The sequence below is a fragment of the Phaseolus vulgaris genome, chromosome 7 (genome assembly GCF_000499845.2).
Source record: "Phaseolus vulgaris cultivar G19833 chromosome 7, P. vulgaris v2.0, whole genome shotgun sequence".
Taxonomy (NCBI): domain Eukaryota; kingdom Viridiplantae; phylum Streptophyta; class Magnoliopsida; order Fabales; family Fabaceae; genus Phaseolus; species Phaseolus vulgaris.
In genome coordinates this window covers 38,678,810-38,700,419 of record NC_023753.2, presented here as the reverse complement: position 1 = coordinate 38,700,419, position 21,610 = coordinate 38,678,810, and the positions used below count along the sequence as shown (strand labels likewise).

General features: G+C 30.1%; 3 protein-coding genes across 5 annotated transcripts; all 3 read right to left on the bottom strand.

Moving 5' to 3' along the window:
- Positions 1–478: 478 nt before the first annotated feature.
- LOC137830721 (E3 ubiquitin-protein ligase RHF2A-like) lies at positions 479–5,228 on the bottom strand. 3 transcript variants are annotated; one of them, XM_068638210.1, is made up of 10 exons: positions 5,034–5,228; positions 4,870–4,954; positions 4,017–4,151; positions 3,857–3,903; positions 2,354–2,416; positions 2,161–2,269; positions 1,703–2,064; positions 1,501–1,614; positions 1,069–1,424; positions 479–762 (listed from the first exon to the last, which is right to left on the bottom strand). In XM_068638210.1, exons 2-9 carry the CDS (start codon positions 4,873–4,875, stop codon positions 1,121–1,123), a joined length of 1,140 nt encoding a protein of 379 aa, XP_068494311.1. In that variant the 5' UTR covers positions 4,876–4,954; positions 5,034–5,228; the 3' UTR covers positions 479–762; positions 1,069–1,120. The 3 variants fall into 3 exon arrangements, with proteins under 3 accessions (XP_068494311.1, XP_068494312.1, XP_068494313.1); XM_068638211.1 differs by having other exon boundaries at positions 2,185–2,269; positions 5,034–5,197; XM_068638212.1 differs by having other exon boundaries at positions 2,354–3,446; positions 5,034–5,173.
- A 6,344-nt stretch (positions 5,229–11,572) lies between these two features.
- LOC137829472 (uncharacterized) lies at positions 11,573–12,139 on the bottom strand. The gene has a single exon (XM_068636273.1). It carries the CDS (start codon positions 12,137–12,139, stop codon positions 11,573–11,575), a length of 567 nt encoding a protein of 188 aa, XP_068492374.1.
- Positions 12,140–17,112: 4,973 nt separating this feature from the next.
- Positions 17,113–18,927, bottom strand: LOC137830720 (uncharacterized). Its single transcript, XM_068638209.1, has 5 exons — positions 18,560–18,927; positions 18,351–18,477; positions 17,993–18,271; positions 17,813–17,914; positions 17,113–17,736 (listed from the first exon to the last, which is right to left on the bottom strand). The coding sequence occupies exons 1-5, from the start codon at positions 18,895–18,897 to the stop codon at positions 17,242–17,244; spliced, it is 1,341 nt and encodes a 446-aa protein (XP_068494310.1). The 5' UTR covers positions 18,898–18,927; the 3' UTR covers positions 17,113–17,241.
- Between the last annotated feature and the right edge of the window lie 2,683 nt (positions 18,928–21,610).

The window sequence follows — 21,610 nt, the reverse complement described above, 5'->3', positions numbered from 1 at the left end:
AATAATGACATTAAAAGATAATCTCCACATCTAACAATCAAAAGAAATAATCGGAACTAAAATAAATCTAACTAGCATAAAAAAAATCAATATTAAACTGACCAAAAAAATACCGTTAACAACACAAATTTAACTAACATAACATCAGAAAAAATAAATTTTACTAACGTTTCTAAATAAAGCGTGAACAAACGCCACTTGTAAAATAACTTCAACTTGTTAGCAAAATAATATCTTTGATAGGTGTTGCCATATATAAATACAAACAAATGTAAATTAAGAAGTAATATTAGGGCCAAAAAATAACCCTAATATTGACAAATAATAAAAAACTATACGAAATAACTTGTGCATTTTGTTGATCATTTAAAATAAAAGGTAAAAAATTGTCAAACTTGAATACCAAGATTTTACTTTTAATTCACAACAGTATGATCCCAAACAAAGCTTTAGCTTAAAGTAGCAGAAACACCAAGAATTAAAGTTGCCTTCTTGATATCTATTTTCCCTTGACTCCAAAAAGTATCTCTTTCATATTATGAACATATATAGTAATATACCTAAAAGATTAGAGAAAATTCATAACACTTTCTCCCTTGGTTTATACCTTAAATACTTAATCCCTACAGTTCCCGGCATATAATATATACATAAGCTTTTAGCTTTAGGAACAGGTGCCTCACATCCTATTTTCTTACTCAAAGCCAATAACTTCCATCAACAAGTATTCCTCACCATGTCATCTCTGAGCAAATAGTTAGCCTGAAAAAAATACAAAAACACTCACTTCAGAAAAATTATATCTGATACACACTAAACATTGCTTATATGTTATAATCAAACACAACCTCTGGTGTAAAAAGTTCTGTCTTTCAATAATAAATCACCTAAATGACTAGTTGACTTTTGTAAGTTATAGTAATGATGATTTTAATTGGTTGATAGTGTAAAATATCTGCACTGATAGTTCACAAAAATTATTAACCTTAAAACTTAGTTAATAAATTGGATGAAATCTCCACTGATTCTGTTCTGAGGAAAAAAGTCTAAACCAAGATCAAGGCTCACCTTCAAACATGATATGCTGAGCAAAGATGCATTCATAGAAGTAAACTAGAGCTCAGTTTGCATCTGGGCTAGCAGAAAATGTAGCAGGAGTATTACTGCCACGAAAAGAGTTCTCTCCACGAACTTCCACATTGTTTTGGTTGCTTGTCTCTGCAATGGAATGATTTGATAAAGAAGTGCCTGCGGCGCTATTATTTTCTCTTGCTGTTTCGAGGCGCTCCATTAATCGGGACACACTAGCAATTTTGGCATTCAATTCTCTCCTAACTTCTGAACCAAGTTCTGACACAGAAGAATTAGGAGAGAACAGCCTCTCCTTCCATCCCCTTGTGCCCTTTGAAATTGATTCTTTGTATCTGTCACAAGAAAATTCACTTGATAAGTCAACTTAACATATAGAATTTGCTGACACATGATTTCTATGAATTGTACCTCATGGACACTGCATTAAATTTGGAAAGGAGAGAATCTGAGAATGATTGTTCTGATGGCTGTGATGGCTGTGGTTCATCATGGCTTGCAGGCAAGGAATGAGAGGCAAAGCTTCTACAAACACGTAAATATACAATGTATAACTTCACATGATCACACACTAATAAGGATCACAAGTAAATAAATAATAAGGTCTAACTACCTATGATTAGAGTGAAATCCTTGAAGATTTGTTGTCGTGACTGAAGAGCCAGAAGTCAAAGAAGAACCCCTAGTTTGGAATAGAGGCATCTGCTCCGGTGATGATTGCTCTGTTCCATCAAATATAAGAGGAGCCGATGGATTTCCAGCAGGAATTGCAGCTGGTTCACTTCCCCCTCCAGCAGCTGATGGAGGTGCACTAGGCTGAGTTGAGTACACAAAGTAGTGTGGATGGCCATGTGCAGATGACCTAGATCGATGACTTTCCCTCTGGCCGAGAAGGTGTGCTCTTCGCATTGATGCTGCAGCAGCTAAATGTCGAATGATCCGCTCTTCAATATCAGACTCATGTCCCATGGGTAACTGCACAAGAAAGAAAATTGATAGCATGTATAGATGGTGGAATAAGATGTGCTGACAGTTAAGATGTAGGACAAAAAAATAAAATAGACGACTGACACGCTGCAATTCAAAATCACCAACTTCTGAATGATGAAAAATTGCAGCATTTCTTGATGGGGTATCCCTCAAGCTCCTCTCCATCTCTACTGCCTCGAGCAGTTCTTGGCTGCCATGAAATTCATTCGAGTTTAAGAATATAATCATGAAATTAATTATAAAGTAGGTCACAGGAAGAAAAATCCTGGACTACCTGGTAGCATCCTTCAAGCTGATAGCCTGCCAACACATAGGGCATTGAGAGCTTCTCTGAGACCTGCATACAAACAACAGCCAGTAACTATTACAGTGGTATAATGTTCCATTTTAAACTCAAATGTTCTCACCAGCTGCCAAAATCATATTTTGAGATTAGAAACTTCCCACCCATTAATATATTTGGAAGAGGCAACAATATTTTCAACAGTAAACATGGCTATTAGTCATATACAAAATCAAGACAACACACACACAACACAGATTGAGAGAGACAAACATATTCCTCAATTATTTCAAAAGTTCTTATTTCCATTTTGTTTTATTCATAGGAGCTAGAGCTATAAACTTTGTTGGTGGTTAGTACTAGTAGTATAGCACTTTGTCTAAAAATTATAGTTAAAATTTTGGAAAAATCCCATCTATCCATAATGCATAGGAATTACTGATATTTGTACTATGTGGAAAACTCTATAGAATTTAAATCCACGACATACCAAATTTTAGAATGTGTGTAAAAAAAAGCAGTAAGGATATTTGTGGAATTCATAATCAGACCAATATTCTGAACACTGAATCAATCATTGAACTAGAATGGGAAGCAATTAACAGTTAAGAAATTCAACTGGAGTCAAAACAATTTGTTTTGGAGATATGTAGACTTTCACATCATCTAAATGGGTGAAAAAATATAAAGGGTGATTCATCAGTAATTGTAAAAAAATAACACATTTGAAAATTGAGTCTTGGATTGATGATGAATAATTAAATATATTCAATTTTTTCAAAGAATATGTCTTTACTGACATAAATATATTGAATATATTCTACACTATATTGCAGCATCAGTTACAGCTCCTCTGACCAACACAATCATGATTCCACCTTGTGATCTTAAGCAAAGAAATAAATGTCAACCCTTGCACCAAGAAGCCTACAGTTTGAATACCTTGGAGGTCTCTTTATCCCATAAAAATTAAATTTGGTGATGATGCAAACTTCATAAACTGTCATCATGTGACCATGGAACAGAAGCTGGTAACACCACACCAGTTCACCAGATCATGTCAGCTGTCAGGTACAGTCCAATTCTGATTGAATTGTAGCATACAGGTGAGTAAGATTTAGACTAGAAAAATGGGTAATCCATTGATTCTCCAGTCAAAATAGCCAATATGATCAAGTCAAGTGCCAAGAGAACTTGTCGTGATCACATTTGCGGGTCAATTACCCCTTCCCATGCCCGGATTTTGCCCCCCTTGCCCCATCCCCCACTCAGGACTTAAAGAAATTAAGAATTAACGTACAATTTATACAAATGACTTCTGGTTCTAACTTTTCATGTGAGTGAGAACTTGTTAATGCTGAAAACTAGAAGCAATTTTAATATTCAGGAACCAAATGACAAGACATAAAATATTACTCTTTGAGAATATAGTGCTAAAAATTAAATTAAAATTCTAAGTTTTATCAAAAACAGATGAAAAGTATTAGAATGTACCATTCAAGAATGCACTGCAGATGGAAATCGTGCTTGCAATTAGTGACCTGAAAAGAAAGATAAGGAAAAGGAGTAAACAAATGTTTTTCAAATGAAGCCATCCTTGCTTATACTTCTATTTGTGAAAAGATTAGAAGAAAGCACATAAGCTGCATATTACAGTTGCAGGATCACTTTTGCAAAATTCCTCAAGGCATATGCTGCAAGAATCATCACATGCTTCTTGAATCCCCCCTTCCACAAAGGCTGCCGCCGATGTCATGTGACTTTCGGTCTTGCCTCCCATTTCCGGCACCTTAATATTTCAGAGTTCTCAGAGTCAAGATGAAATATTTTGAGTCATTATAAGCAGTCTCAATAAGTAAACATAAAATCCAGGTTATTCCTCAATTACCTATCGAACCAGGTGAAGGGAGAAAAGAAAATGATGCAGTGATAATACTAGCCTAATTCTGCTTTACCAAAATCTCAACTAGTTTGAGCTAAATGCACAATCCATCGATCTGATTTGTTGTTACCACAACCCTCAGCTCAGCACAGATTATAAAAACCTCATTGTAGAAAGTTACCAAAGAATTCTATTTCACATACTTTTTAAACTAAAAACAAAACAACAAGAATAACATCATCACACACATTATCAACAAGGTTTTAAATTGCTGTTCGTTGTTGCAATTTCCTCACAATCCTCGATGTTGAGGAAAATTGAGAGCGCGACCCTATCCTTCCGGAACATGTTTGATCATGTTCATTCACATTTGATAAACTTCCATAATTATAAAAAGAAAAGGCAAAAGAATCATCAGTGAGATCACAACAAAATCCAACAAAAGAAAGAGGAATCAAAACATTTTGCAACAACACGACAAAGAAAAGGATTACTAAAAGGGGGCAACTCCAACCAACCCCAGATTAAAAAGCACCAATCTTTGCACCAGATATTGCACAAGGAATCACGAAAGAGGAAAAAAGACAGGAAATTTGATAAAAAGATGGCAAGATCAATCAATTACCTCCATTGAGAATAGGTAAAGGCCCAGAAACGAAAAAGGGCTCAAGAAACGGAGGGAAGGAGCCAAGAGAAGAGAGGATGAAATCCTGAAATGAGAAATCAGAGAATGCAAGAGATTGGGATGAAGTGATGAAGAATAAACGAAGGGTGAGAGTTACACTTTACCTTGTTGGATGTTTGGTGGATTTGTCTACCAAAACAAATGTGCGTGTATTGGAAAAAAGACCCCACACCCTATCAATGAAAGGCTCACTTTTCAGCCTTTCTCCGCCTTACAATAATGTCTGATGCTGCCATTTTTATTTTCTTCTTTCTATGCTTTTTCTGTCACTTCAACTTGTCTCTCATTACGAGGTTAATAGAGTTTTCCTATTAAATTCAATTATTTTAAAATTCATTTTAATTCAAATTTCATATTTAAACCAATAATATATACCACAAACACTTACACACTTATACGGACACACGACAAAAACATAGAAATATAAATACGTATATATAGAATATCGGAGAAGAATCTATATAATTATAAATTATATAAATTGACAATAAAAATTTATGTATAGATTATTTTTTTTAGCATATATTTTTCTTTGTTGATTAAAAAGATTTATATTTTTCTTTTGTAATCATAATAAATATTTATATAATAAATTTATTTTTTAGAAAATAAAGATATTTATTCTTTTTAAAATTGTTTTAGAATCATGTTACAATTGTCATCGAATCAGTATTTTTTAAATTGAACACTTCATTAATGTGTCTTACAAGTGTGTGTTATACGAGTATTGATGTCCGATATATGTGTCCGATATGGACATACTATTTAAGAGACGTGTACAAACAATAAATACTAGTTTTTACTTTTCTTTCTTTATTTGTGAATCGGGTGTTAAAGGTCAAAATTAATTAAGAGGTTATTCAAACACATACTTAATAAAGCCATCTTTTTTCTTAGAAGTGGTTGACAAATAGTACTTTCAGAACAGACTTAAATCTACGTTTAATAATGTAAAAGTTTAATTCTAAATTTGTTTATTTATTTTCTAAAATTAAATAATTGTATTCTACCTTTAGTGGGTTGTTAATAGAAAATGTCAACATATTTGTCAGAATGATATGAATTAAAGTTAATCATAAATTTTATTATTAATATATGAATAATTGACATTATTATCACTTATATATATTATTTATTATAAGTAATTATATTATATATCAATATTAGATTGAAATTAATTAATTTTGAAAAATTAGAAGATTAAATTTGCAATTACAAATTTATTGAGATTAAAAGTGCATATCTATGAAGCTTTAGACACTAAAAATGGATTTGTTGCAGTATATAATTTTTAAAATTTGAGAGTTAAAAGGTTAACATGTTGATTAAGGAATTATACAATTATATGAAAATATATATTTAAAAATTATAAAAACAGTACATATATAATATTTTTTTTAAAAATAACTAATATTTTTAAGGAACTGGTTAGTATTTACTTAAATTATATACACATATATAATATTTAAAATTTTAAGTGGGTTGGATTCAGGAAGTTTATCATAATTAAAATAATTCAAAACTCAAAGATATATACTTACAAAATTTCATCAATTTTGTCTTAACTTAGGACGTTCATGTACACATAAGTTTTGGATCATCTAAAAATTAAACTAATTATAAATTTCTAAGAATTAGGTTATTTGACTAATTTATAAATTATTTCTATCAGCATGAAAATTTTGTTGCCACCATTTTAAAATAGCTTATTTTAAAAACTTTTAACTTATAGTTATAAACTACTTTAGTTAACTTTACTTTGCTGATAAAAAAGTAAAAACAAAAAAAAAAACTTTAGTTAACTTTAATTGTAACTTGTACTTTATTTTTATTTTTTTCATTATTATTTCTAATATTTTAACACATTTTTTATTTTTCTTAATTCTATTTTACCTATTATTGTCTCTTTCAATCTTACAGACGCAATTATTAATTATTGTACTATCTTTAATATTTGTTGAGTTACTTTTTCTTTTTCTATACAATTCATATAAAAAAAAATTAACATTACAAGTTGAGAGTAACAAATATTTAATTACCAGATGCAATGTGCAAATTACACATGATAAAAAATTAATGTAACAATAGTTTAAATAAGAAATATTTTTAAATAATAAAAATTATATTAATTGTACTAAAAACTTAGGGCAAAAATTTAATAATTGTAGTAGGTGGATTTAAGATTTTTTTCTTTATGAACTGAATTAATGTGGGATATTTTCCTATTATAAAAACGTGATTATATATTTGTATAACTTTCAAATAATAAATTAATATGAAATACTGTAGAGATATCTCAACTATTAAAAATATTAATTATATATCACTACAATAAAAAAAAAATCATTAAATAGAAACAAACTTAGAGACAAAAAATAGTTAGTTGGTATAGTGATTAAGTTAGTAACCATTCTAAAGATTAAAAAAATTATTGGTTTCTTTATTGGTTTCTAAATTAGTTTTTATTATTGATAAATAGTTTCTAAATTAGTATCTAATTACTTACCAATGTTTTTCTACCAAATTTAGAATATAAATAATTGATAATTAAAACCTTGGTAGTTAATTAAATACCAATTTAAAAACTATTTATCAATAATAAAAACTAATTTAGAAATCAATAAATTTTTTGTAGTCTTTAAAATGGTATATAATTTAGTCACTATAGCAACTAATTATTTTGATTTCTAAAATTATTTTTTATTTAATGATTTTTTTTAGTGTATGTATATAACTTTCAAAAACATCAATGACGAACAAAACTCATGTTTACCATTTAACTCAGAAAGCCATGCCCTTTAAACATTCGGACATCATCCACTACAGGAGAATAGAAACTAATTTTAGAAAAAAAAATAATAATTAGTTGTTATAGTAACTAAATTTAAGACCATTTTAGAGAGTAACAAAATTATTGGTTTCTAAATTAGTTTTTTATTACTGATAAATAGTTTCTAAATTGGTATCTAATTAGCTACCAAATTTAAAATTTTGGTAGCTAATTAGAAACCAATTTAGAAACTATTTATTAATAATAGAAACTACTTTAAAAATAAAATAAAAAATTTAATCTCTAAAATGATATCTAATTTAATCACTATAACAACTAATTATTTTTTTTCTATAAAATTAGTTTATATTTCATAATTTTTTTTTAATGATTAAATAGTTTTATCTTGATTGTTGTATAAGTTGAGTGGATTTAAGTTATTGAATTTGATTATGAAAAAGGTTTTGAAGGTGGAGAAGATGAATATAGAAAGTGCAGAGAGGGAAAGTGAAGTGTCTGAGATGGGAATGAGACCATCAATGTCATCCCAAATGTCCTATAGCTTAGACTGTGAAATTATTTTCTGATAAGAAGCACTGACACAACCCTTCTCTTCTCTTCAATTTCAAACTCACTCAGTTTGTGTTTTGGACCACTCCACTGCTATACACCACTATGTCTTTTGCCACTACATATGCTGCATACACATGCATCAATTTATTACCTCCTCCCTCTCCACTCATTCCAATCATGCATGTCATTTTAGTCGATCTCAGGTTGGTTTGATCACTTTCTGTATATGAGTTGGAACATTTTTGAAGTGTCGATATAAGATTTGGAACATCTTTGTGCAGGTTAGTTTAATCACTTTTTGTATACGAGTTGGAACACTTCTGAAATGTTTGTATAAGATTTGGAACATTTTTGTGCAGATTAGTTTGACCACTTTCTGTATTTGAGTTGGAACATTTCTGAAGTGTCTGTATAAGAATTAAAATACTCTAAATTGTCTTATTTTATTTTATTTATTCTATGCTGATAATAAATAAAAAAACTATGTCATTCTAAATTTTTATTACATTTCAGCTATGTAACTCTAAATTAAATGCCTAATTCTCCTTCTCATCACAACTTTTTCAGCTATATTTATAGAAACTAGAACGACTGAATTAAGAAAAAATATTTTCACAACATACGCACCATAAAATCTTAATTTAGTCACTAAATTCTTGCACCCCTAATCATATAATTGCATTAAATTCAAAAACTAAAACAAGAAAAAAATATCTCAAAAGATATCTATCATAACTCCTATTTTAATCCCAATAATATCATAATAACCCATTAGGTTGCATTGTGAGATCTCTGATGCAAGAGTAGAAACTTAATTTTGATTTAAATTGGATTTTGTGTAATGCACAACATTGATTGACTATCTCAATATAACATTCAAAGTATGTAAGGTTATATGTAGTTACTCAATTCTTTTGACTATATGAAAATGAACATACAAAATTAGGAATTAGATGTGAGTGTGTCAAGATCTTCTTAAGAAACGGTGAGTCTTCGTGTTAAGTTTGACTTATGAAGGAGTACAAGTCAGCAAAGGCATCACTAAAGTAGTAGAGAACTTTAACAAAATTCTTCAACAATCACTCCAATGATCCAAAGTCATATTAAAAGCTTTAATGTTGGAGTACTAAAGCTTTAATGAGTTCGCGACTATTATCTAAGAGGAACAATTATGCTATGCTAAATCAAGATGACCTTGTACTTCTATAACATTATGAGTTTGAAGAAAAAACTCAAAATCAACTGGATTTCAAGGATTGCATGTTTAAGACAAAGAGGTTTCAAAGTATAGGTTTTCATATCTTGTCTAAAAAATATTGAAACACTTCAAGGTCAATGTGGAAGGAGAGGTTGTTTTACATTTTTCATAAAACCAATGAAATCACAAATGTGACTCTCCACAAATAGCTTTTGAAAAGCATAATGGTTCTTGGTCACTAAAGGATGAGGTTAAAGATTTTATTGAACTAGAAAATGCTCAAGACACTAAAGCATTTTAACCTAAATTTGAAATTAGTGGTACTCAAAACAATGATCCAATGTGACATGTAATTCAACTTGTCTATCCTAATCCACTTCTTTTTGTTTTGAACAACACATGTTATCATTTATTTGCAACTCGTCACTAATTTCACCATGAATTCTATGTAGCAAGGTTTCATCACCTAAACAATCAAATTGAAGGACTCGAGAATCATATAAGTGACCTGCAATTATACTAAATAGGAATTAGGATTTGCATGTTTGCTTTTATGATAGCTTTTTATTTCCTATTTTTTTCATATTATTTAATGTAGAACCATTCGAAAACAAAATTATTAATTTTGTTGGAAGTTCTTTTTGTGTCTTGATTTGTGGTCTGCAGTTTCATTTTAATGCTTAGATGTGACCAACTCTTATATGGAGGACATCATTACCTTTGTCTTATAAGTTGAAATAATTAAAGTGGGTCATTTTTAATAAAGTTACGTAACTATTTTTCTGTATAATATATATTTATAATTTAAAATATTTGAATATAATGAAACATTATTTATTGTTACCAACAATAAATGTATTAGTTTTACCTGCAAGTTTTTGATTTGTTTCACTTGGTGTAAATTACTTGAAGTGGCTCAGAAGGACCCTGACCTTTGTAGGCTTTTGCATGAATTGGGAGGAGACAAAGAATAAATATAGGACCACCATATAAGACAAGAGAATATTATTATTTTGTACAATTAGATTTTCAACATATTTACATATCTTTTTTCTCATCTTTCTAGATCACACTATCAATCTTATATATCACTTCTCTTTTTCCTTCCCTATCTTCAATTACAAGATTTGTTGCACATGTTTTCAATAACATTTCTTTTCCAACCATGTTTTTGTATTTTCAAAACTTAAAACAATATATGATATGTGTTTGGCTAATTTTTTTAAAATAAATTCTTTTAACTAAACTTATCTTAATATAGTTTTACATTACTCAATAGTCGACACCAATGATATTTTACTGACTATTTCTTTCTCCAATCTATTAAAACATATTTTAAAGATAAAATTGTAACGGATCACCAACTTTCAAAACGGAAAATACTTACTGTTTCGACCTGGATCCTCCTAGTTGAAGGGCGAAGGAGCCTCTTCGGCCCCACAGTGGGCATCATTGTTCCGACTTCAAGTCGTTGGACAACATCGCTAGAGTCAATCACCGCATCCGAGGTATTGTCCACTTTGGAGGTTAGTGTTTCGTCATGGTTTTGTCTTTAAAAGGTGCCTCAAAGGGTGAAGGGAGGAGGGAGTATATAAACTGCCATTGGCCTCGATTCCTGAACGATATGGAACTATATTGACATACGGGAACAAACCCGAGTCGAGATCTAAGGGGAGTGGATCCCCTAGTTGATACAAAATACAAAATTTTATATAATTTATATATATTTATGATATTGTTAGTCTTTTAGAAAACTATTGATAACTACTAATACAATAATATTTATTAAAGCTGACTCATCATTTAATTAGAAGAATATTTTAATTTCTACATTAGTTATTTTAATGCATAAATTAAATTATGAAAAGCTAACTTCAACCTAGGAAATATACTTATTAATATTATTATTATTGTTATTTTTTAAGATTTAACTCTTGAAGCATATAGAAGTGAAGAAGAGAGAATTATTTGATAATTACAATGAAATGAAGCAACCTTGTTGTGTTCATGTAATAAAAAAAAAAGATGAACACTACCTGAGGATAATTCCAACACTAACTAATGAAAAAAGTTCATTGATGTTACAAGGTTGAATGAAGGATTCAATTCACAGAAGAATCTGGAAGATTATTTGGAGCAGAAACAGATACAGCAATAACGTTATGATCTATCTGAGAAGGGCTTCTCCAAAATCCAGACTCATAAAACATCTCCCACATCTTTTTCTCCAGCTCCAACAACTCCGGGTCCTTCTCCGCCTCGCTCAGCCGCCGCACCGCCGCCACGTCCACGCCGTCGTCGCTGCAGAGCGGGTACACCCGCCCCGCGCCCATGATGTCGTCGCAGCACCCGCACGTGCACCGCCGCACGTGCGAGGCCGCCGCATCCGCATCCGCAGCCGCCTCCAGCCCCTCCTTCTTGCTCTGCAGCCGCCTCTGCCGCTTCCGCCGCAGCATCTTCTGGTAAAGGCTCGCCGGCAACTTGTACATGGCCAGATACACCATGTTCGCCAGCCCGAACGAGAAGCAGCAGCACACGGCGGCGGTGCCACCCACAGCCTCCCCCATCCGCGTCCCCGACCCCGGGAAGCCCCCGCTCTGCCGCAGAAGCGACCTTCGCCGGTGAGACACCACCGGTCGGAAAACAACCCTTTTGGACATAACTGACATAACCGTTTCCTAACTGCCTAACGGAATCAGTTATAGTTATTTCTAAAAAAAAATTGTTGTTCTCTTTTATCCTTCTTTCTTCTTCGAATCAGATTCTAACGATAATCCACACGGTTTTATGGTGCGGATTTTTCGTTAGTGTTTCTGAAGAAAGAAGGGATGAAAAGGTTCTATGAGAGAACGGTTTTATCTTTTTCCTTGCGTTTGGCCATGGGGGCAAGGAGACAAAGGGTGAGTTCAGAAAGTTTTATAGGAAAACCCAAATTAGTTTTTTGATGGGAAATTGAATTTTTGGAGATGATTAAGCTAAATATAGGGAAGAAGATAAAGAAGGTGTTAATTAATTGAGGTGATTTTTTTAGGGTTTGGAAATTTGATGAAAATAGATATAGAAATAGAATGATGCAGCTCAACACTTTGAATTGGACACTACTCTATTTCTTGCATTTACTTTTGACTTTAATATGTTTCATCCAACCAAGGTACATCTAGTGCAGTTGTGTTCTCAAGTACCTTAATTTGTAACTGAAACTGTGTATAAAATAACTATTTATTGAAAATTAAAACTCATTTTGCTGATTTCTACCTTTCCCAAAAACTACTAAATGTTTTGGTCATGTGCATCACATACTATTATTGTGTTATATAATAATCATAAATATTTACCAAACATGTTGGTAGTGGACAGAGATACTATTTCATAGTTTAGAGGGTCTGGTCCCCCATTTTTTCTGATTCACACACACGTTTATAAAATTAAGAAAATGTTAAAATTATTTTATTATTGTCTATTTGTCTTTTCTTAAATTATATTGCAAATATAATAATAGTTTTTTTTTTATAAATATTTTATTTCTCCTTTTTATGAAATTGTCTCGTTAACATTAAAAGTTGTTTTTTTCCTAGTAAATGAATTTCATCTTTTAATGTTGTGTTTGGAGTGACGAATATACTCTTTATGGAAAAAAAAAAGTGTCTTTTATATTTAGATCACATCCTGACTTAAGTTGACATTGCTCCAACTTGACTTATCCCAATATAAACAGGTTCACTTAACTTAACATGGACGCAAGTTGACTTGGTCCAATCTAAGTTCTGTCTGACTTAGTCCGATAAAGATATAATTCATTCTTACTTGACTTGGACTTCACTGACTTGGCCCAACTTGGTCTTAACCTGATTCAGTCTGATGTGGGCATGTCCAACTTAGCCTAATGTGAATTCAAGTCGAATAAACCAGAATTGGACTTAGGTCGACTTGGTCGGAAGTGAGATTCTGTTGATTTTTTTTATAAGGAGACCTTGGATTACTTGATCCAATCTAGGTCCAAACTTACTCTATCTTGGATGACTTGACAACAAAGAGTCTAATAAATACAAAAGGACTAGGAGGGTAAAATAAGTTATGTACCCTTTGAGTATTTATTTAGATAGATAATTTCTAATGATAAGTTAATTTTGTATAAAATTATAAAAAATTTATGATAAATATATTATTTAAGTAAGAAAATTTAAAAGAAATTAAAATTTTATAAATTTATGTATTTTTTCCATATTCTACATTTATTAGACATTGTTAATTGTGTAAAGATTATAACATACTAGATTAAGATATCATCAGTTCAATTGAGATTGATAACTCATTATCTCCACATATCATCAGCTTAATTGAGGTCGAAACTCGTTATCACGACATGTATTATTTTTCATGTTAAAGTCAGTTAATATTATTTTTCATTTGACATAATTAAAGTTATTTTTTATTTTATTTTAAGCAATTGTAATTTTCTTAGTCAACATTAACAATGTCAATATGAGGGGTTCTTTTTCTATTGATGTTAGAAGTTTTTTTTTCGTGTAAGAACAGCAAAAAAAAAAATATTATCAACTAAGGAGACTTTTGGCCAACCTTATTGATCTGACTGATGCTGGTTGGATAAATTTTTCAACTGATATTAATTGAAAATAAAAAAGAAATCGACCAACAACATATATTACTTAAATAATTATGGTTTTATCTTCAATTGAAAATAACCTCGTTAACCAAGATATAAATCATTGTTCAAGTTAGTTTAAAAATCTTGATGAACTTAATAAAAATATAACTTCGAATAACATCAACTAAAAAATGTTATTGATTGGCATTTTAATTTAATAAATAATTTTTAAAAAGTGAATGTAATTGAAATACTCTATCTAGTGAAATGAATTTAAATTTAATGTATTATATATATATATATATATATTGATTGATTGGTGGTTATATGCTATTTACAAAGTTTTTGCTATTTTATATTTATGCAAGTTGTTACTCCTTATACCAATATTAATATATATTAGTTTGTTGCTGAAAAAAATAATTGAGCTCAAATGACAAGAAACCATATATGATTAAAGCAAACCACATTTTTATATTAAGCTACTTTCTTCTTTTTTCCATAAAAGTGAGTTGTGTAGAACCATTTTGAATGATCTAGAAAATAAAATTAATATTATAAAAACTCAAATCCGTAATTGACTTGTAGATCAATAACTCACCTACTAACATTAATTGAGATAAATTATAATGAATTTTATATATATATATATATATATATATATATATATATATATATTTAAATCCATAGAAGGTGTAGGTAGTAAAGTGTTGTAAACTATTATATACAACATGTTTGACCTTGTAATACGTGAGAGAGTGAAACAAGAAAGCAACATGTTATTACACAACGTATTATTAATTACATATGCAATGCTACAATAAATTAATTTATTTCAATTTAACTACTTTTTAACATCTATTATCTATATAATAATAAAGGGAATATTTCTATTTTTATTTACAATTTTACCTTTTAAATAATTGTTTTTTAAATTCAAATAATTATTCATAATGAAAAATTACCTCATATATTAATTTAAAAAATTCAATTTGAATTAATTCTTTATGAAAAAAAAGTTAGAAGCGATTATCATTGTGTTGATATACTATTGTCACTGTTATAATAATAATATTATTAATATTATAAGAAAAACGTAATCTGTACAAAATGTTCATTATTAAAATTTTAACAGTTTAACAATTTTTACAAACTGCTATTATTTTTGTTTTGTAGATATTTACTTTATATTAATTTGAATTATATAATTTGTTTTCTACATGGAATAATTGTTTCAAATATCAAAATAATTTTTTGATCAATATTTATCTTTGAAAATGTTATTTAATTTTTCAAAATATTTTATGAATAAAATGAAATTTAAAATTTAAAATGAAAAGGTTAATAACTGTTTTTGATAAACTATATATAATAATACGACGTTCAAAATTCGTAACCTTTTAAATATGTTAATTCACTTAATATTACAATTCATAATTAACATTACTTTACTTCAAAAATTAAGATAAAATTATTTAAAAAAATGTCATATATGAAAATAAGATAGTAAAAAAATGAGAATATATATAAGAAGATAGAGATGGCGTAAAGAAAATTAGATATGTCGGCATGATATGATATAAAATATATTCCGTTGATGGAAAAGGGAAAAAGGGACCAAATTCCAAATTCCACTCAAATTCAACTTTTCAAAATACGTTATTATTTGGTTCTTGCAGATTTTAAATAAATTAAACTAGATAAAGCTTTTGTTTTTTTTTATTTATAAAAACTCTTATATTAGACATTACTGCATATCTCTCAATTAGGTTAACAACTCCAACTAAGAATTATGAATATGAAGTTATTGTTAAACATTTTAAAATATTAATAAACTGAAAAATTAATTACAGAGAATGATTTAAAATTCAGATAAAAATATGTAATGCAAAAAATTATAAATATTAAAAAGTAAAATTAAAATTATAATGTTATCACATGCTCTTAAATTTTGGAGAAGAACCAAGAGTTTGAAGTATATAACTAACGAAATAGAAAACTGCAACACTCCCCTTTTTATATATATATTTCTTAATTTTATAAACGTTTCACATTTAAGTAACTAATTTTGTTCAGTACTGAAAAAAAATAAAAAATTAATTAATTTATAACACAAATTATTTAGTATAGTTTAAAATTGATGATATTTTTTTAATTAATTTATTTGAGATAAAATTTCCATTATATATAGATGATTATTTCTCAATTGTCCAATGTATATGTATACATTATCCATGTCTAAATTAAGAACCAGGACAAACTTGTTTGCATATTAACAATTAAAATAAAATAAAATAAATTCTATTTGAAATAACTTATAATTTCATCAATCATATGACTCAAGATCTAAAAAAAACTAAATCCAACTTCAGTTCACTAAAAAAGGTGTTGAATATCACACTACAAAAAAAATCACTTTTAGCGACCACCAAATTAGGTCGCTAAAATCACTATAATCGGTCGCTAATCATATCTGCGACCGAAACAGTCACCAAATACAGATGGAAGCGAAAACCCTGATCGCAAAGCCGTTAGCGACCGAATTATAAAGTGGTCGCTAAATTGCAACCGAAATTTCAGTGGCTAAATCGGTCGCAGGGAATTTGGTCACCAAAATTTAGAAACTAAATTAGCAACCGAAAATTCGGTTGCTAAATTTGTCGCAGATAAATTTAGTCACCAAAATTCGAAAACCAAATTAGCAACCGAAATTTCGGTGACCAAATCGGTCGCAAAAAATTTGGTCACAGAAATTCAAAACCCAAATTAGCTACCCAAATTTCGGTGGCTGAATTAGAAGGTGATAGCGACCACCATTTTCGGTCGCTAAAAAGAAATCTTTTGGTGACTATTTTGGTGGCTAAATGGAGACTTCTACAGCGACAAATTTGATTTCGGTGGCTAAATAGCCACCAAATCAAGTTCGGTGGCTATTTTTATTTGTATTATTAATACCTATTTAAAATGGTATTTTGACTATTTTATAAAAAAATCCAGACCTGCTTATAGAGATACTCAAAATTCAATCAAGCTAAATTGTAATGAACTTCAAATACATAGTTTAAGAAGAAGTTGTGCTCAAATTAAAGGTAAATCATACTACACAACTAAAACTGTTGAAAACTAGTTAAAAGAGTCAAATCTATGATATAATTCAACATATAACTAATCTTCTTCTGAACTGTCATCTCTACTCTGGTCTCCTTTATGATGTCCACTGGTAGTAGGATCTGAAGAGCCTGATGCGGGATTATTCATTTGAATGTGTTGTAGGATGAGTTGCATCTTCTCATCTTGTTTGCGCATGCGTTCACTTTGCTCTTCATGAGTTTTCATCAATAACTCCATCTTTTCTTCAAGTGTCCGCTCCTTGACACGTTTTGTCATAAGTTCATCATTTAGCTTTTGAATAATCTCACGCATTTCTTCTATTTGATGGACTACTGGAGCTTGACTTGCAGCAGAGTGAGGACTTGTTGAACTATTAAACCTTTTGCTCAATACACCAAGACCATAAACATTCCCTTTTTTATTTCCACTTCCAACAACATCGATGTATATTTCATTGTCATCAATAGAGGCAACATGAGAGTTTTGCGAAGATGCGCTTTCAAGCATTTGCTGTTGTTGGGCTTCTTCTCGACGTTTCTTATATTTCTCCTGAAAATGAAGTCAAATTGATTATTGCGAAGAAAACATATAGTAAAAATTAAACTATAACAAATTTTAAACATACCGCAAGGTCGCGAGTCTTGTCATTGACCCATTGTCCAGTCTTCAATTTCTTTGTTCTCTCTACAACCTCCCAAGCAGTTGGTTGTCGTTCAAGCTCTTTAGTCTACATAAATTCAATAAAAAGATATAATAGATTGTATTTAAATTAAATATAGAAAGAGAAGAAATATAATAATATTACCATTTTCTCAAAGTGAGCTGCGGTAGATATGGAACCACCACAGTAGGCTGAGGCTCCCTTCTCAACAGCCCGATTCGCCTTGGCAATAGCACTCTTGTTCTGGAATTCTGTAGAACTCCAATGCTGGTCCAAGGTTGCTCGAACAAGTTGTGGAATCCAGGTCCCCTTATCTTGACCATGCCTAACTTTACTCATAGCATTTTTAAAGATACGGGAGGCTTTTGTATCAAAAATGGATCTAATGAGTTGGTCTTGTTCCATATCCCACCTATACTCTTTCTGCATGTAAAATAAATTAGAAGAAAAACATTGTAGAAAAATAAAATATCATTTTAAATGTAATCATAACTCAAATTACCTTGAACTCTCCAAACCATCTATCTCTAAGCTCAAGACGAACCTTCTTCCATGTGGGACTGGGTTCATCATATTTTTGCTTGATGATTCGTGAGATTACATTGGAAGGTCCATTTGCAGGTGAAAAACTATGTTCAAAACATATTGTCAAAATGATATATGAAAATTAGATCATATTTACGAATTACAATTAGATTAAAATATACTTACTCTCCTCTTTCTGCATGAAGCCAGGGTCTTTGATCAACTACATTGCCAGACTCATTGTCAGGTGTAAGAGAGTCTTGTATTGGTGAAGGTTGATTCATAGTTGGCTCTGTAGAAAAGGTAGTAGGATTTGATTCTCCTACATGATGTTCAATATCTTGTCCGTGAAGTGTAGGAAGTGGGGCGGCTCCTTCATAAATAGGATGTGTAGACTCCATAGTTGTTGGAAGAACAAACGAAGGGGGAATGTTGGTATTGGGTAAAGATATATCATCAACACGAACACCTCGACCACCACGATTAGGTGGTCTACGACCACCACCTCTACCCCTTGGTGTCATCTGCAAGTAAATAATATTACATATATGAGATGTAATTAATACAATAATCAAAGTGGATCAATCAGTTTTGAATAAACAAATAAAGTAATCATGATCAAAAGACTCAAACCTGTTTGTGTTTTCTACAACCAAATATGTCAACCAAATATGTCAGTTATCTTCCCTGTTATTCACTACAATTATGGGAAACCACAATAAAATTAATGTTAAACATAATTTGGACAAGGTATACAATCAATTTTAATGCATGAATTACCGAAGAGGTATCCGTGTCACTGAAATCACTCTCAATGTTATCCTCACTTGAAATGTATTCCTCCTCGTATTGTTCATCTATGTTTGTTTCATTTAGTAATTGTATATCTATTTCTTCTCCCCCCCCCATCAACATCAGCAAGAGAATCATGAATGAATTCTGGATCAACATGTAGCACTACTTCAAGTTGTAGAAGCTCATCATCTTGGTATGGAGTGTCATGCTCAACTTCACTTACTGTGTTATCAATGATTCTAATACGAGCTTTTGTTTTAATTACTCCCAACCAACCTTGGTGTCCCTCTGGATATTTGGTGTAATAAACTTGCTCTGCCTGTTGGGCAAATATGAATGGATCATATGCTTTATTATATCTCCGTGATTCTTTTACTTGAACGATCTCATAGTTCTTATCTACTTTGGTTCCTATATTAGGAGTATTATCAAACCATTCACACTGGAAGAGAACTACATTCATTATTGGAAAGCCAGTATACTCCAATTGAATAATATTAGACAATATTCCATAAAAATCTGACTCTGATTGACCATTGGTTCCTCGTACATAAACACCATAGTTAGTGGAATTCATGTCTTCACTCCAAAGAACAGTGTGAAATTTGTATCCATTGATAACATAGATAGACCATGATTGAACTTTTCTCTTAGGACCCCATGCCAAGTTAACCAATAATGGATCTTCAATATTATTTTCTGGATTTAGAACCTAAACAAAAGATTATAAATTACACAATGTCTATCTAAAAGTAAAATGATCATTTTCTGCTCACTTTCTTTCAATATCTAAGAATCCTTTACTACTGATTGATTTTTATATATAAAATTATTTTTATTCCATATGCTTAATATCTTACTTCGTTTTAAGTTGAACTATGTGTTAAAGGGTGAGTCAATTCTGTGAGGTGGTTCAAATTACAATCAAATTGTGATGTTTGAATTGTTACGTTTTTAAGTATAAAGAGTCACACTCTGATTATGACTATACCTTTTGGCGTAGTGGTAAACGCTCAATTCAACAATTGATATTATAGCTAAGGTCACGAGTTTGATTTCCAGTGTGACAAGGAAAAATTGTTGGTAGTTGCACAATTATCCTATGGCAAAGGTCAAGTGGACCAAGTCATAAGAGTCTGATTCCCAGAGGAACAATTGTTGAGAATATTGTTGTAGGGTGCATTAATTGTTTTGTGGCATAAGTCAGGTTTGTCAAGTAATAATTGAATCGTGAAACTTAAGTTTTTACACTTTTAAGTAGAAAGAGTTATCCTCTATCTATTAGTTATCGATTTTGTCATGATGATAAGCGTTTGATAGAATATTATGTACTCTATCACTATCCTCGACAAATAACATATCATAGCACCTTTCAACATCAATTCAACTCACAATTAACATTAACAACTAAACAATCTATATAGAAAACTTGTAAAAATTGTTACCACATATCCTTCTATTTTGGTTCATATAATTGACGTTGAAAGTTGTTGTTGAAATAGTAGTGTTTTTATTCCATTAAAGTCTTGTAAACTATAAAAAAAATTAAAATAAAATATTTTATTGAGAATCATATGAAATCACATTTAAAATTTACAATAGAGATTTTTTATGTATTCCAATAAAAGATTTAACTTTTAACTCGTTTACCAACAAAAAAAAAACGATTGAAAGCATCAATCAAATTTTCAATATTAATTCAAGTGAAAAGTTAAGATATATATTAAAACAAATGTATGCTATATAAAAATGGTAAGTGAATAAATGAGGCACTTAAGGTCATTATACATTCATGAGCTACCACTTTATATAAAATGTCCTTATAAAGATATAAAAGTACCATATAACCTCATAAAAAAAGTCACCACAAAAGGGTCATGTAATAAAAAAGTTTTTTAATTTTTTCCAAAAAAAATGTGTAATGATAAGAGTTTTCAAATTTGTTAAAAATAAACTTGTCATCTTATTTAAACAATGAATATATATTAAGATGTTCCCATAAATGTAGCAAAAAATATTGATAAAAAGTGTTAAGCTAATTTTAAAAACATTTATTTAGCTATTTTTCTTTATAATGTTGTTTTGCAACACCTTTACATATAGAGTTAACACTTGAAGCAGAGCATATGCAATTGAGATTACTATTAAAAAAGATTTTGATAACCTATCCATAGAGATTGGTTCATTGCTCACTCTTGGTGGAATAATTTACTCCTTTATATAATATTTTACTTTTATTAGGTTTTATTAGGATATATGTTATTTTTTTTCATTTCAAAATTTTCTTAAAATGGTTTTGTTCTTATTTTAATATTTCTCTTCTTCTTTCTAATATTTTATATTTCTCAGAATATTGTAAGTAATAGATAAAGTTGTAATGAAAAAATGTTGTTTGTGTGATTATATATACTTTGAACCTCGTTCTTTAAAGAAGTTTTTTCC

Bases quoted from the DNA above. Each gene is read 5' to 3' on its own strand.
- LOC137830720 (XM_068638209.1), bottom strand. From the start codon at position 18,897: ATGACACCAAGGGGTAGAGGTGGTGGTCGTAGACCACCTAATCGTGGT. The intron at 18,478-18,559 runs GTAAGTATATTT...TTTTGAACATAG, and splicing joins CTTCATGCAGAAAGAGGAGA to TTTTTCACCTGCAAATGGAC. The intron at 18,272-18,350 runs GTAATTTGAGTT...TTTTACATGCAG, and splicing joins GATGGTTTGGAGAGTTCAAG to AAAGAGTATAGGTGGGATAT.
- LOC137830721 (XM_068638210.1), bottom strand. The intron at 2,065-2,160 runs GTCAGTCGTCTA...TTTCTTGTGCAG, and splicing joins GTGATTTTGAATTGCAGCGT to TTACCCATGGGACATGAGTC. The intron at 1,615-1,702 runs GTAGTTAGACCT...ACGTGTTTGTAG, and splicing joins GGATTTCACTCTAATCATAG to AAGCTTTGCCTCTCATTCCT.
- LOC137829472 (XM_068636273.1), bottom strand. From the start codon at position 12,139: ATGTCAGTTATGTCCAAAAGGGTTGTTTTCCGACCGGTGGTGTCTCAC.